The 15,104-nt window shown below is 40.1% G+C and overlaps 1 protein-coding gene across 1 annotated transcript; it reads left to right on the top strand.

Moving 5' to 3' along the window:
• The first annotated feature begins 6,724 nt into the window (after window positions 1-6,724).
• cbx4 (chromobox homolog 4 (Pc class homolog, Drosophila)) lies at window positions 6,725-14,442 on the top strand. The gene is made up of 5 exons (XM_060901633.1): window positions 6,725-7,253; window positions 7,369-7,412; window positions 7,894-7,959; window positions 10,823-10,889; window positions 11,349-14,442. Exons 1-5 carry the CDS (start codon window positions 7,185-7,187, stop codon window positions 12,687-12,689), a joined length of 1,587 nt encoding a protein of 528 aa, XP_060757616.1. The 5' UTR covers window positions 6,725-7,184; the 3' UTR covers window positions 12,690-14,442.
• Window positions 14,443-15,104: the final 662 nt, after the last annotated feature.

The following is a 15,104-nucleotide window of genomic DNA, read 5'->3' as shown; positions in this document are numbered from 1 at the left end:
GTATTTATGTATTATTGGTGCTAATCGTATGGAAGCTTCAGTAAAGAATAATTTTCTCATTTGTCCAAATGAAGACTTTTTAAACCATATGTACAAATACACTTTTGTTTTTTTGCAGTACTAGCCATGTAATTCACACTACTTCGACTTAATGATTCATTAAATTGGATATTTTTCTTTTTATATCCTCTAGTAGGTAGGACTTTTGTAATCGGTTTCTGTAGAATCTCTGAAACATGTCAGTGCTGATGCCTTGGCCTTTTCTCTGAGCCTTTGAAAGAGCAAGCTGTGTAGTGGGGCACAGCAAAGGTAGTGAGAGCCTCTGCATGGATGGGAGTGCAAGCCAGAAAAGGAGAGCTGAGAACAATAGGCATGTTGCAGCATTTTGCATCACACCTGAGTCATGCAGTCGATCAGTTCAATGGATGTCGTCGTCTGATCTGTGGAGAGAATTTGAAAAAGGTGGAAAAGTAAAAGCAGGCAAGACGTATCACAGTTCTTAATCGGAGGTTTTTGCAGTCAGGGACCGTTTTAGCCTTAAACTGCACAGTGTGCCATTTTAAAACGGAAGATGACAGAGAGTCGAGTGGACAGAGTGGGTTATGGGTTTCTCTTTTATCTGGATGTGAGAGCTGGATGGCTTTGTACTGTGTGTGTGTATGTGTGTGTTTGAGAGAGAGAGAGAGAGAGAGAGAGAGAGAGTTAGCATGAGTCACCACTTTGCCACCGTCATTTTGTGCAAAAAGGAAATCCCTTCCAAATTCATTAATTATATTTCATTATCAGCTTTATCAGTTGACCCAGAAGAGTGGAAATTCAGCTACCGGAACCGGATGTCAAGGGGCTGCTGATAGAAGGGATTCATCTTGGGAAAGAGAGACGCTCAGAGATACACACGCAGAGCCAAGCAAAACACCTCCACCCATAGTGTGTAGAAATTCGTTCTGGGACAGAGCTCTGCTCAGTGCATCAGTCACACACTGATTTACGTGAGACGGCCATTCTAGAGCTCAGTAGGGCTTGGCAAGGAGCTTTAGATCCAGGAAATTCACTCATGTAGAAATACATCAAGACCACTGTCAAATAAATAAATAAATAAATAAATGTTTCTCTCTCTCTCTCTCTCTCTTTTTTTTTTAAATATGTTGTTAAAAAAGATCCACCTTCTTAGGGATTTCCGCTCCAGTATACAGTCTAAGTAATGCCTTATTGATTTACAATTAAATTCAATGGAAGGAAAAAAATCCATAACCTTCCTTGTATATAAGCATCAGGTACTGGCTTGTGCACTACATTCAGAGAGAATTAAGCTCTCGAAAATTAGATGTAGATGGATGACCTGATGTATGGGGTGATTATTTTTTTTTTTACATTTTGCAAAATTAACATTACATTCAGCTCAGCTCCACTTTTGTAACCACATGAGTATTGTTCAATTGTTTTCTATAATCTGGTCCAACTTAAACTGTCTACATCACCGATGAGGGGATTTCTGTGACCAGATCATTAAACCTGCCACATAATTAATTTTTCCATTGCGTATTTTCGTACTTGCTGTCAAATTACTAAATATGGTATGCAGTAACCTAATGTGGCCTACATGTGTCACAACATGCTTGGCTGGTATACAGATATTTGAAATGAGAGATAGGGCTTTTTATCAGCCAACACTATATAAAAGGCAGGTCCAGAGTGCACTGCATGCAGATTGTATAAGCTATTGTTACCATATGGCCTTGTATGGATTGTGTGCATCAGTTAGAAACCCCGAGTGTGCAAGAAAAGACTGTCTTTTTTTATCTCTAAATACAGTAGCTTCTGGTTTTTAAGTGATGGAAAAAATGTGAGACATTCCAGTCCTACTCTCGTTTCCAGATTTAATGCCAATTCCCACTCATCATTGTTCTTTCATCTAAAATAAGACACCTCTTAGCATCTTTGAAATTTCTGCTTGAAACACACTGTAATTCCAATCGCATGTCAGCCAGAAGCAGTGGAGTGGATTTCCATATAGATAGACCAACGCATTAAAGTTGTCTGCCTGCATCCAGCATCCCTCCTGTTAGGCGCTGATTGAGAGACTGAGAGATGCTCCTTTCATCTGTATCATCGCTCGTACCCGTCCGACCTCCCTCGCCGACACAGCCAATGTGTGCTTTATTGTTCATGAACTAGGACTAACCTTGTTCAGTTGAACAGGCCAAACTGTTCTGCCAGCATGGAATTTGGTTACAGCTCAAGAACATGCAGCTCAAGGTTGCAGTGTAAAATAGCTTTGTTGGCAGGCAGAGCTGGTAGCTTGTTGTCACAAGAAGGAGGGTGGCCTTGCGTGCTGCTGATGGGCAAGTGTGAATTAAAATGCAATTAAAACAGGCAAATAAGCTCTCCCTAGAGATGCTATTGAGGAGGGGAAAGACAAGAGAGTGTAGTGCTTCAAGGAAAGGGCTTGTGCCACTCTTGATTTGCATGACATTGGAGTCAGCAGTTGAAGAGCAGGAAGAAAAACAGAGGATGCAGAAGAGATGCCTTCAATGTAGAGTTTACAGAATGTGTAGACTTACCATGGTGGGTGGCTTATTTTGTGTGTGTGTTTTCAAATTCTCAGATCAAATGCCTTGGTGCCTCAAGACAAGCACAACACTATTGTTCAGTCCAATCTGCTTTTGTCAAAGGCTGGAGCACTATGGTGCTATTATTTCAGAGGGAAGACATGCAGCACAGTGTACAGAGACAATAAAACACATGGGAGAATGCCCGAGTCAGTGCTCGATACGGTATTGACGGCTTCACCAGTACAATCCTGCAGGATCTGACTGCACCAAGGGGAGCTGCACTGTCTGTGGCAGCCCCCCTCCCCCTAGCTCTACCCAATCCCCAACCCCCCTCCCTTGCTCTGGGGAAGGCTCGGTGGGTGGAGGGGGGTAGCAGGAGCATCATGCCGTGGTACTGGAGGGTGCTCTCCTCCACACAGGCACACACACTCACTAGCTTGATAATGACATTGGCAGTGAGAGACGTTGGTTTAATTGTGCCCAAATACTATAGATGATTGTAGTAAGGTTACATGAATTATACAAACAAATACATCATTAACTACAGCCTGGATGTACTGAAAAGACCTGAACTGGGATGGATCTATAGAGTTTATTGACTTTTTAATCAAGGTTGCTACAAAGTGTTGCAAAACAAAAATCTCTGAAAAATGATCTTGAAAATTTGATAATGAAACTGTTTTTTTTAAACTGTTTATTACATTCTTTCATACTTTCAGTTTTGTGAATAACGTTCTCCTTGGAAAAATAACACTATTCAAGTTTACTGAGACCAGAGAAGAAAACTAAAAGAGTAACACGAGTAAAATATAGCATTTTTCCATAATGTGTGCAGCTTTAATATCTGCCTGTTAGGTGACTGGGATGTAATGACCTCCCACTAAGCTGAGTTAGAATCGCTGCAGGCCCCTCTTAACATTTTCTCCTAATACCCCTCCAGCTCTGAACCAATCCTCTTCTTTATCCCTTTATGGTAGGATAAATGTGATGCTTGGCTGGGCAATGGAGGCTTCTCTCTCTCTCTCTCTCTCTCTCTCTCTCTCATTCTTTCTTCAGCACTGTGGTGCCAGGCACTCAATAAGCAGACCCATTTGTATGAAAGAGCCTGTAAGAGTCCATACTTGGAAACACTGTACAAAGGTTACAGTTTAAGATCTCCTTGTGAGCTCTGATGTTATCTGCTACGGACTGGAGTCCAGTTAGGATATTTCTGCAGTATAACATATTACAGGTCAGAATAGGGTTAAGAATAAGAGATGAACAAATAGCAGCCAGAAGCCTTATTTATATATAACAAGAACGGATTATAATAACGATCAGGTCAGAGTTTTCTGGCTTTCCTTATGAGCAACTGGCATGGTGCTGTTGGAGGTGTTCCAGTAGACGAGCTTGGACCGTTAAATCAGTTTGAAAATTAAGTCATAGGCCATTTTATTGAATGAACATATTATTTGCTTGTTTAAAAAAAACCCTGTTTATTTCTTCCAATGAAATCCTTCTTACCTTGCAAATGTTGCTATCTGGAACATGGGAAAAATACATACACATATACAAAAAACTCTATCTATCTATCTATCTATCTATCTATCTATCTATCTATCTATCTATCTATCTATCTATCTATCTATCCAGCCTTTTATTGATTTGCTTCCCAAGGTTCTGTCCTGTCACTGAGTTCCATGGTTAATAGTGTTTCGTAGACCTCTATATCCCTACAGGATGGGATGAAATTGGGTTACACAGAGAATGACAGCTGATATTTAAGACACTTATTAGGATGACAAGATATTTTAATAGTCAAACTAATTTATAAGAGCTGAGAAATAAGCATGAGGGAGAGAGAGAGAGAGAGAGAGAGAGAGAGAGAGAGAGAGAGAGAAGATGTCCATGTTGCTAGTACATATTTTAGAAGCACTGTCTAGTGTGAAATAGCCAAGATCATGCAGGAAGCTCATGCACTGTGATGCTCTGAGGACAATATTTCCCCTCCAACGCCTTAAACCTTGAGCCAAGACATCAAGGTCAAAACAAAGAGAAGGTTCTGTTTCGCTGTCGGTTATTTTCCATTAAGTTGCTTGCTTGCTAGCTCTCTCTCTTTCTCTCTGTCTGTCTACTCTTGCAGCGTAGATAATGAGTAGTTGGGCACAGGGGCTTCCTGAAAGCATTTTTATCCCCTATTAGCGGAACCCACGACTCGTTTGCACGTGCGAACCGGTCACACACGTGAATGTGCAACATTAAAAGTGGACCCAGTCTCGCGTGCGTTTGCTGTGGTGCCCCGCTTTTTCTCCTCCGCCTGAGCGGCAGCAGGGCGGATTCACTTCTTCTCATCCCACTGTGAGAAGGCAGAAATATACGACACAGCGGTTGGTTTCGTCTCATTGTAAACCATTTTCCACACCAGCTTCGTGATTAATCGAGCATACAGGAGGCTTCTGGTTGAGAAACTTGTGCTTTTAATCACAACTAATGGCGATATTTTGGCAGTTCTTGTTCATGACCATATATGGTCGGGTAGCGCTGTGGCGTTGCTGCTTCGCCATTGGCTCACTGTTGCCGCCTCGCGCAACACTTTAACCCTTTACATGCTAAATTTTATTCGTTCGTGCCTGTCGCAATATCAAATGCACTGAGTCAAAGCGGCTGTTTTTTTGGTACGTAACGATGCCCATACACCACCCTAATGTGTAATATACTGTGTAGAAGGTTGTGCGTTCCAGTGTTAGTTTATTAACCGAGTCTGGACGCTTGTTTCTGTGCGCGCGCTTCACTTCCCGGAGGTTTGTGTCTCTACTGTATGAAATCACATTACATCACATTACATCACATCATCACATTACATCACATCACATCACATTTCTGTGCTCTGCTGGGTTCATTTAAGTGGTCTGATTGCGCTAAAATCAGGCTTGAAAGACTCAAATATTCAAATATTAAATACACTGACCTGTATTTCTTGCATTAATAAATGCTTCTTTACCCTAATAAAGATTCATTCCGACCTAATAGAGTTCGCAACTAATATAAGAACTCTTTTACAAAACAGACTACATTTTCTTTTATTTTCATTTATTTATTTATTTATTTAAAAGGGCATTGCACATTAATCAACAGAACTGTAAATGTGCCAGTGTTAGCCAACAGGCTAATTTTCAGCTGCAGTCCTTAGGCATGATGTTTGTAAACCCACGTGACCAACTTCTGTAAAAGTCAGGTTGTTAAGAACAGACCAAACAAACGGTAAGAGAACAAAAGTGTTTACACATCAGACAAACCATCACTGCAAACTGAATACAACCACTAAGACAATAGACAACAATATAGACAGAGCAAGAGACAACATCGTACATTATACCACAAACAATGCCAGAGACGACAACACCTTATAAACAGGACAAAAGATGTCAGTCACTATCATACACTCTGACAAGAGACAAAAATAAATCTATCAAACAGTACTTGTCCTTAAATCTGGTGTGGTACTATAAATGCTTTTTTTTTTTTTTTTTTTAACTAGTGTATATAGACTATGTATTACCTAGGAAGGTGCATGTGCTGGTGTACTGGGGTTGATTAACTTTTTGACTAATGCTTTTAAGTGGTCTTTAAGGTCTAATTATGTTCCTTGAATTATTTATAAGGTATAAGGACACGTAGCCTACTGAAGGTGCAATGTGATTATGCCACCCAAAGGGAAAAAAAAGTACAGTTTTATTACCTTTATCTTTCACAGTATAGGCCTATTTGTAGGCTACATCTTATAAAATGAATTGCATAAAGTCAGATGAGAGAATCTGGCAGCAATGCCATTTGTCCCAGATGTCATAATAGAAAATATTGAAAGCTTAAATTTACCTACTTTGAATTTACATCATTATATCACAGTCTGTTCAGGTAACTCTAAAATGGCTGCACAATGTCTGAAGCATGAGTTGGCAAAAAGATTTAAGTCTGTTGTGTTAGATTGCTCTGAAAACATCTGATAGTACTATGCGTTGATGTGCTGACAGTAATGGGTATAAATAGCTTATTCGGCTGTTTCGATTTTAAAATTAGGTGGGGAAGTGGAAGGGGAAGCAGAATGATGCTGATTATTATTATTATTATTATTATTATTATTATTATTAGGCCTATTATTGTTGCTATTATTATGTTTTTTTTGTTCAGCTAGGCTATGCTGATAGTCTTTCTGTTAATTAGGTCTGCGGACATGCATTTGCAAGCAGTGAAGTGTGTGCATGGACTAATCGTAGCAGAAATGAAGCAGCAGCAGAAAGATATTTAGTCATGCAGTTGTGCGCAGCAGCTCGGCTTTCTGCACTCGTGGGGTTTCAGTTGAACCTCCCTCCTCCTGGCTCTGACGTCACGTGCCTGCCTGCCTGCCTGGCTATTGCGCGAACTATTTTCTGTAGCAACAGCAGTGAGTGTATTTCAGCCGCTTACTGCTAACGAGCACCGAAATACGAGCAAGGGTCAGAGAGAGAGAGAGGGAGAGAGAGGGAGGGAGGGTTAGCGAAAGAATTCATCTGAACCAGAGTGGCTGTAAAACTAAGCAAAAATAAACAATTAAAAAAAATTACTGCTAAAGCATCAAAAGGGGGAAAAAATCGCGCTCTCGCTTTGGAGCGAGAAATGGATCTACCTGCCGTCGGAGAGCATGTCTTCGCGGTGGAGGGCATCGAAAAGAAGCGCATACGGAAGGTAAAGAAAAAGAAATAGGCCTATATAAGCCTGTATGTCTGTCTAGATTAATGCAAAAGACTAAGGTAGTGCTCTGTGTGTGTGTTTTATAACACGATTTATTTTTCGATCTCAGGGAAGAACCGAATATCTGGTGAAGTGGAGAGGATGGTCACCGAGGTGAGTGCGCATTTTGTAATTCTGCACTCACTGCCTTTGCTCGAGTAGATGTGTTTTTTGAAAATCTGGTGCACAGTGTAGTGTGTGTGTGTGTGTGTGTGTGGCGCGTTGCGCGCGCGCGAGAGAGAGCTGTTAGTGTGTGTGTGTGTGTGTGTGTGTTTCAAACGGAGCCACGGATTCCATCACTAATTTATGCGGGCTTAAAGAAGGGGCTAACCTTCTACCATGTTATCCGACTTTAATGATTTCTGCACAGCCAGCGGATCCACTTGAAAGCGAGCTTGCGGGGATGTGAACATGGCCACTGCGTCGCTGTGCTTTTTTGGGTTGACTATACAGAATGTTGCAGAATAAGAATCATTGTGCATATTATATTCAGGCCTTTATTTCGAATATGCTGAATATAAATACTTGTGTATAGTTTAATTATCTGTTGATTGAGTTTATGAGCATTATAACCAGTTTTGTTGGTTTTTCCCAGATACAACACATGGGAACCGGAGGAGAACATCCTGGACCCGCGCCTTCTCGTCGCCTTCCAAAACAGGTGAGAGTGAAAGCAGGATCGAGTGAACTTGAGCTCATGTCCTTATATGGCCATGGGGGGCGGGGCGAGCTCAGACTGCAGCCTGTCTCAGGCCCTCGAGTGGGAGATTGATTGCAGCCCCTTCAGCGAGGCCTAACGACTACAAAGCCTCTCTTGATGCACGCCGTGCTTAGCGTTTTCACATTGTTTATATACCAAACAGTCCTTCACTAATGCTATTCCAAGGCATGTGGAAAAGTCGAACAATGTAGAATAACACTTTTATGACAAAAGGGGAAGGGTGACGACATGTTATTTATTATCTGACGGCAGTAGGGAACGGTAACATGGCACCCAAGAGAGAAACAACTATCATGCAAGCAGTTTAAAGTGCATATCCTGGACCAAATAGGGTTTTTTTTAAATATGAAAGTATGTCCCTTTACACACTCATCCAGAAGGGTAATTTTGCACAAGGCCATCTGTCTACAGCAGAAAAAAATAAAATAACAAAACGCGTCTGGAAAAATCCCAAGGCATACATGTCAACCCCTCACGGCTCTCACCTGTACTCCCTGGTAAAGAAATCCATAATTTCCATACCAAATCCATAGTAATATTTCATGCATAATAAAAATGTATCAGATCTTACCTAATATATGCACTGGTTTATTTCTGTACATCCATATGTACTGTTAACACTCAATTAAACAACAGTCAGTGTTTTCTTAACCCTATATCAGTTCAACAAAATTTAGTGTTGGCCAAATGAGGATGGGTTCCCTTTTGAGTCTGGTTCCTCTCGAGCTTTCTTCCTCATGTCGTCTGAGGGAGTTTTTCCTTGCCACCGTCACTGCAGGCGTGCTCATTGGGGATAGATTAGGGATAAAATTAGCTCATGTTTTAAGTCGTTCAAATTCTGTAAAGCTGCTTTGCGACAATGTTTATTGTTAAAAGCGCTATACAAATAAACTTGATTTGATTTGATTAGTGTCTCTTCTCACATAATCCAATAATTTGGGGTATTGTTCAGCAATGTTCCTGATTGCTTTTGCGTGAAGAAATTAATTGACGGCTGTCTCTTTTTCTGGTTTGCATTCTTCACATGCATTTGAGATTTCATGTGTTCCCTCACGTCGTAAATTCCACGTCTCTACAACAAATTGTGCAGTTGACATACTCAGCACCCATTTTGGAAGCGATAATTATTCCATTGAATGTTTCTGTCCATTCGGGAAGAAAGCGACCTCCAGTTTTAGATGTTTTGAGTTTTTTCTTCGGTGGTGCTGACATCTTGACCTCTCGACCTGTCTATTGTTACGTTACATGTGCTGTTATTTCCCGCTCGGTGTGCAGGAAAATCACAATTGCGCATGCTCAGACATTCGGAATGGCTTGTTGGTACTAGCGGAAGTACCGGTTGAGTAATTCTAAATGTAGAAAATGGCGGCTCCCATGCATTTTCGTATTTCATGACGATTTTTTTTGATGGTAATAAATCAAAATAATTTTAAGGTGAAAATGTAGAAAAATCCATAGTTGAATACCACTACGCCCGTACCATTTTTAAAATGCCAAAATCCGTAGGGAATACGGGAAATCCGTAGGGGTTGACATGTATGCCAAGGGAGTCTGGAGCCAGATTCGTGACGTCACCTGCGGAAGTGCCAGCAGGCTGCGAGAGCTTGCACGGTTTCAGTGCGCAGCCTGCGTAGACCAAGTTTAGCAGCTAGCGATTTTGCGTTGAAATATGGAATTGTCACCTGAGCGCAATGTGGGAAACGATGAGTACTGATCCTATCAAGATTGGTGTTGCTACACCGTCCTACGATGTTAACCATTTTAATAATTACGTGATAACGTTGAAGAAATTTGCAGAAAACCACCAGGTCGTTTTCTCATAAACAAACCAGCGCTGATGTAGGATTCAGAAGGAGGCGTCCCACAGATGACGTCACGAAAATCAATGTTTCCCAGGAAATCCAAATGCCAAGTTTTTTCAGAGGCGGACCAATTCGCCTCAAATGGCTTGATTTCAACTGAATTTTTCTGGTATTGTGCAAGGTAAAAAAAAAAAAATTGCACAAAATGCAAAATGTGACAGATATTTGACCAAAGTTTAATATAAAATAGGAGAATTACATTGATCTTGCTCCTGAATTTACCCGTGATATGCACTTTAAAGATATGGCGGACCATCTCAGAAGAACTTTCAGCATAATATTAGAGAGAAAGTTCGGAGAGAATGAGAGCCGCAAAATTAGAAAAGAGACCCTTCCACCCTTTGCTTTCATTCCATTCATTTTCTGTTTCTTGAAATAGGTGGCGTGGAACTTTCGTAGCAAGCCTACTGTTGATAGTGTTTTGTGTACTCACGTGCGACCACGGAAATAACTGACACGTAAAACTGCCGTGGATATCAATGGAGATCGTTATACTAAGAGTTTAAGTTTTTGTGTACCAATAGGCTACTAACCTAGTTTGTTTTATTTCTCGAGTGACTAGAACATGTCAGGGAGTCATAAAGGACAGATATCTTCGAACAGTCATGAATCCACAGAGTGCAATGACCTCGTTGCCAAGACCAATCAAAGTTCCTCATAGCTATAGTCTGTTTTTATTTGTGTCATACGCACATGATCAGAAGGAATGATTTTATTGTATTTGTTTGTGTTTATCTAAAACAGTAAGTGTAGTTTCTAAGAATATCAACAGTAGACTGTAAGGTCAAACACAATCAAAATTAATTATAAAGTAAGGCATTTATTATATTGCGTATGATTAAATGTTTGACAGTTACTTTTCAAGAAAATACCACTAATTAGTCTTCGAATAGAGTTAGTCTTCATACAGCATCTCACAACTATAATGCGTTTGGTTTTAGAGAGCGACAAGAGCAGCAATTGGGATATCGCAAAAGAGGACCTAAACCCAAACATCTTCTGATCCAGGTAAGAATTAGCTACCTAAATTAAAATTTATTCTGCAATATTACTTTTAGTATTTTTATCCTTGTTGCATTTTAAGGCATTAACATAATATTTGCATGTTGTTCATGTTAAATATATATATTCTAAACATAAATAACATGCAAATATTATGCTAATGCCTTAAGTGCCTTCACATATAAGCATGGTAGCATTTCACTATGAACGACTAATTCCATATGCAGAACACCCTCTTCACTGTGGCTCTCTCCTAATGTCCTGAGCTGCTGGAAGACAAATGATAGTGTCATAGATGCATAATGTATAACTGCTGCTGGGCAACTTACACTTAAAGTGCAGATTTTTCTCTTGCAGCCTCTGTGTCTAGTATTACATTGATTCAAAGCAGCGTATGTGTGGTAAATACAGTAACAGAGAGCTGTCACTCCAGTTTTCATTTACTGGTTCTTCCTTTTATTCCAGTTACCTGCGTTTGCACGGAGGTCCAGCATCCTTGCTGATCTTCAGGAGACATCACTGGATGAGGAGAACCAGTTCAAAGTGGATTCACTTCAGATGCATCGATCACAACCTCAGCATTACCAGCTCAATAGCAAAAAACATCACCAGTACCAGCCCAACAACAAGGAGATCCCGGCAGAAGCTCACATCAATGGCAAGAAGAAGCACTTCTATCAGCTAAACAGCAAGAAACACCACCATTACCAACCAGACCCTAAGATGTATGACCAGCAAACCACAAAGCCGAAAGAGGTTAAAGGGCATGACCCATCTATTAAAGGATGGAACCTCCCTCCGGCCTTGCAACAGAAATGGGTGCGTGACAAGGACACTGGTAGCTTGAATAAAGTGAAAGATCTATCCATGGAGCATAAGCAACTGCTTATTCCTGCTAACAAAGAAGACCAAACGGTAAAGGCAACCTCGAAGGAGCCCCTGCTTTCCAGTGGTATCAGTAGTAAGATGAAGATCATCAGGAACAAAAACAAAAATGGGCGAATTGTCATTGTCATGAGCAAGTACATGGATAATGGGGTCCAGGCTTCCAAAGTGAAAAACAGGGATTCTCCAGGAACAGAGAAACCAAAACAAGCTGAGGAGTCTATAAATGGCAATGCAACCAGTCTTTTAAAAGTGACAGCAGGGCAGGAGAATGGTGCTCCTACTCATTCGGGAGACAGTACATGTGTTACCAGTGAAGTTGTTCCCAAAGTGCCCCACAAAAAGTTTGAGCTCTCAAAAGCAAAACTGAACACTGAGGCAGGTCACAGAACAGAACAAGAGGTGCATAAGATCAGTTCATCACACAATCACTCTCTTCAACTGTCCAACAAACCTAATTCTTCACCCGTATTAGTGGGGGAAGACACGCTATCGCAAAAAGACTCCACCAATCACCATCTCAACCATCGTAAACGGAACCTGTCAGAAACTAACAAGGCTGCGAGTGATTGTAAGAAGTTCCTCAGTTCCAGAAGTATCAGCGCTCCCGATCCAGTCATCATTTCCCCTCAGAGGGAACCTATAGACCTGCACTGTTCCGGCCAAATCACCAGTGGGGGCTACAACTACAATGTTACCGACACCATTCCTGATGAACCAATCGACTTAAGCTGTGGGAGGACTAGGCTACATGCAGAAGCTCCCACAGAGTCCCACGTCCCAATGGACAACACACCTGAAATTTCAGAAAAGTCAGAAGAACCAGTCAGCTATTTTAAGCCATTTTCAGGTAACATCATCATTACGGATGTCACCACAAACTGTCTGACTGTGACCTTTAAGGAATATGTCTCCATTTAACAGCCTGCAATCCTTCAATTTGATACACTGAGGACTGCCGATACTTATATAGATTTGTAGATATGTAATTCTTATAAGAATTCTGTACATACTGTATGTACCTGAGATTTGTTATGTATAGAAAGGATTTTTTTTTTTTTTTCAGTGTAGGGTTTTTTTTTTTATTTCATTTGGAGTATGTTAAGGCCTGTATATGCACAGATAAAAAAAAGGAGTGTTTTGAATGTTTAAAGACAGGTACAGTCTCTACTCTGAAGAAGAACTCAATCTGGGAGGACATGCTGAGCTTAAGAAGTTGTTAAAGCATCACTGAACAAGCACTTACTTACTTTCCAGACCTTGCACACTAAATGGAAATAGCCGTTACATAGACACGTGTGCTTCGTTTTGAGCACTATTTGAACCTTCTCTTTTTTAAGATTGTACTTCCTTGCAAACACAGTGCAAACACATGGTTTTACAATATTACCTTTTTCTTGCTAACAAGTCTGTGCCATTTTAGACAGTTCGAGCTGAGCTTATTCTAATGTCAGATGGATATTCAGGGTGTTTTGCAGAGCTTTTTTATACATATTTTACTGAAAGTCACCCTTGCATTGTTGCATAGTTGATTCTGTTGTGAAAGAGACAGGTCTTTGCTGTATACAATGTTGAAATAGTCTCAATCAGACATGCCAATTTGATCGTTTGGTTATCTTTACCTACACATTAAATGAGTAAGCTGCACTTTGCCATCAGTTAAGGTGATTTGAAGAAGGCCTGGATGACGCCGACCAACAGGGTAGAGCCTCCCTTTTCTAGCGTGGTCAAAAAATGTCATGCTGATTAACTTGTAAACCATCACATGTGGTTTTTTTTTCTTTTTGTATGTGTGTGTGTGTGTGTGTGTGTGTGTGTGTGTGTGTGTGTGTGTGTGTGTGTGTGTGTGTGAGAGAGAGTGAGAGAAAGAGCAGTCTATAGAAACATTTTCTGAGAGTCTGCATATTACTTCATATTTAACTGCTGAAATGGTTCTTATTTTTATGTCATGCTTTTTCGTAACTGTTTATATTTTTGGTGTGACATACTAATAACAGTGTATGACCAAACAATTTATTTTAGACAATTTGTAACCCTGTAGCACATAATATTGTAAAACTGCTGCTAATGTGTATTATATAGTTGTTATGGGGAAAATGCAGAATATGGTGTAGTCAACATTAGAGTCTAAATTTGCCTTAAATGAACAAAGTAATAATAATAATAATAATAGTGTATCAATTATTTACAAAGCTTATTGTAGTGAAACAATCATAGTCAATACCATATCCAGACAGTAAATGTATGAGGCTTTTTGAGTGGACCTGACTTTACACTCGTGACTATACTTACAACAGACCACGGAACTGACAAATCTGTCGGTCTAGACGTGATCATTAGGTTTGGCTTGATTACTGGAAGCACAACAAATGCAGCAATGCCAAAAACAAGACCATGAATTATTTGATCATCAGTGATATTTTAGAAAGTTGGATAGGTTCGTTCCAAGACAGGTGTTTGATTTATTGCTTCATTTAGCAGTTTAGTTTTGCAGATCTTCAACTATGTGCCTGCAATCATTGCCAGTATGACAAAAGATGAAGTCTCCTATTTACATGTATCAAAAATGTTGTTCATTTCGGAAACTGCCCTCCGACAAACAAAATACTGTTGCAATTATTTTAAAAAATTAACAAAACCCAACTTTAATAAATCACGTCATGACATTTCCAAACTTGTGTGTTGTCTTTTTAATTATTTTAATTTTAAAAAAAAATGTGTACATACATGTAACCGTATGGGTTCAGTTAACCTTACAAAAATAACGACACACCAAAGAAAATGTGTTAGTTGGTGTGTGAAGTTTCATCAGCCCTGGAGCTTCACTTCAACTTTAAAAGGTACTCTGAGTTATTAGTAGCCTGAAGCTTGACATTTCAGTGTTTTTTACACTATGCTGAGAGCTTATCAGTGACTGCAGCACTGCTCAGAATAAGCACTATCACACTTGGATTCCCATGACAGCCTGCTTGAACAGTAATTCAAAAGTCTCCTTCCACCGACAAACCCTATCATTAATTAAAGCCTTAGGCCTAAAACCTGGAAAGAGTTATATGGACCTAAAAGGAACAGCAGTTTCTTAACAGAAACAGTATATCTAATGTTAACAGTATAAGCCTTATTCAGTAAAGAATGAGAACAACAGAAAGCAAGACTTCTTTAGGATCATTTGGCAACAGATTTGCATCGAGGTGCTTCATTTATAGCAAGTCTGTAATGTGATATCCGCACTCTTCACATCATTCACATGTGGTAATGCACTATACAGTCCAAACACGAGTAATTAATGTGGCATTACGGCTTAATGTGTACCATATGTTCCAGCATATTACACAT

Source organism: Neoarius graeffei, chromosome 20, assembly GCF_027579695.1.
Source record: "Neoarius graeffei isolate fNeoGra1 chromosome 20, fNeoGra1.pri, whole genome shotgun sequence".
In the NCBI taxonomy this organism is placed as follows: domain Eukaryota; kingdom Metazoa; phylum Chordata; class Actinopteri; order Siluriformes; family Ariidae; genus Neoarius; species Neoarius graeffei.
The sequence above is the reverse complement of the archived record's forward strand: the minus strand, read 5'-3'. Positions and strand labels throughout refer to the sequence as shown.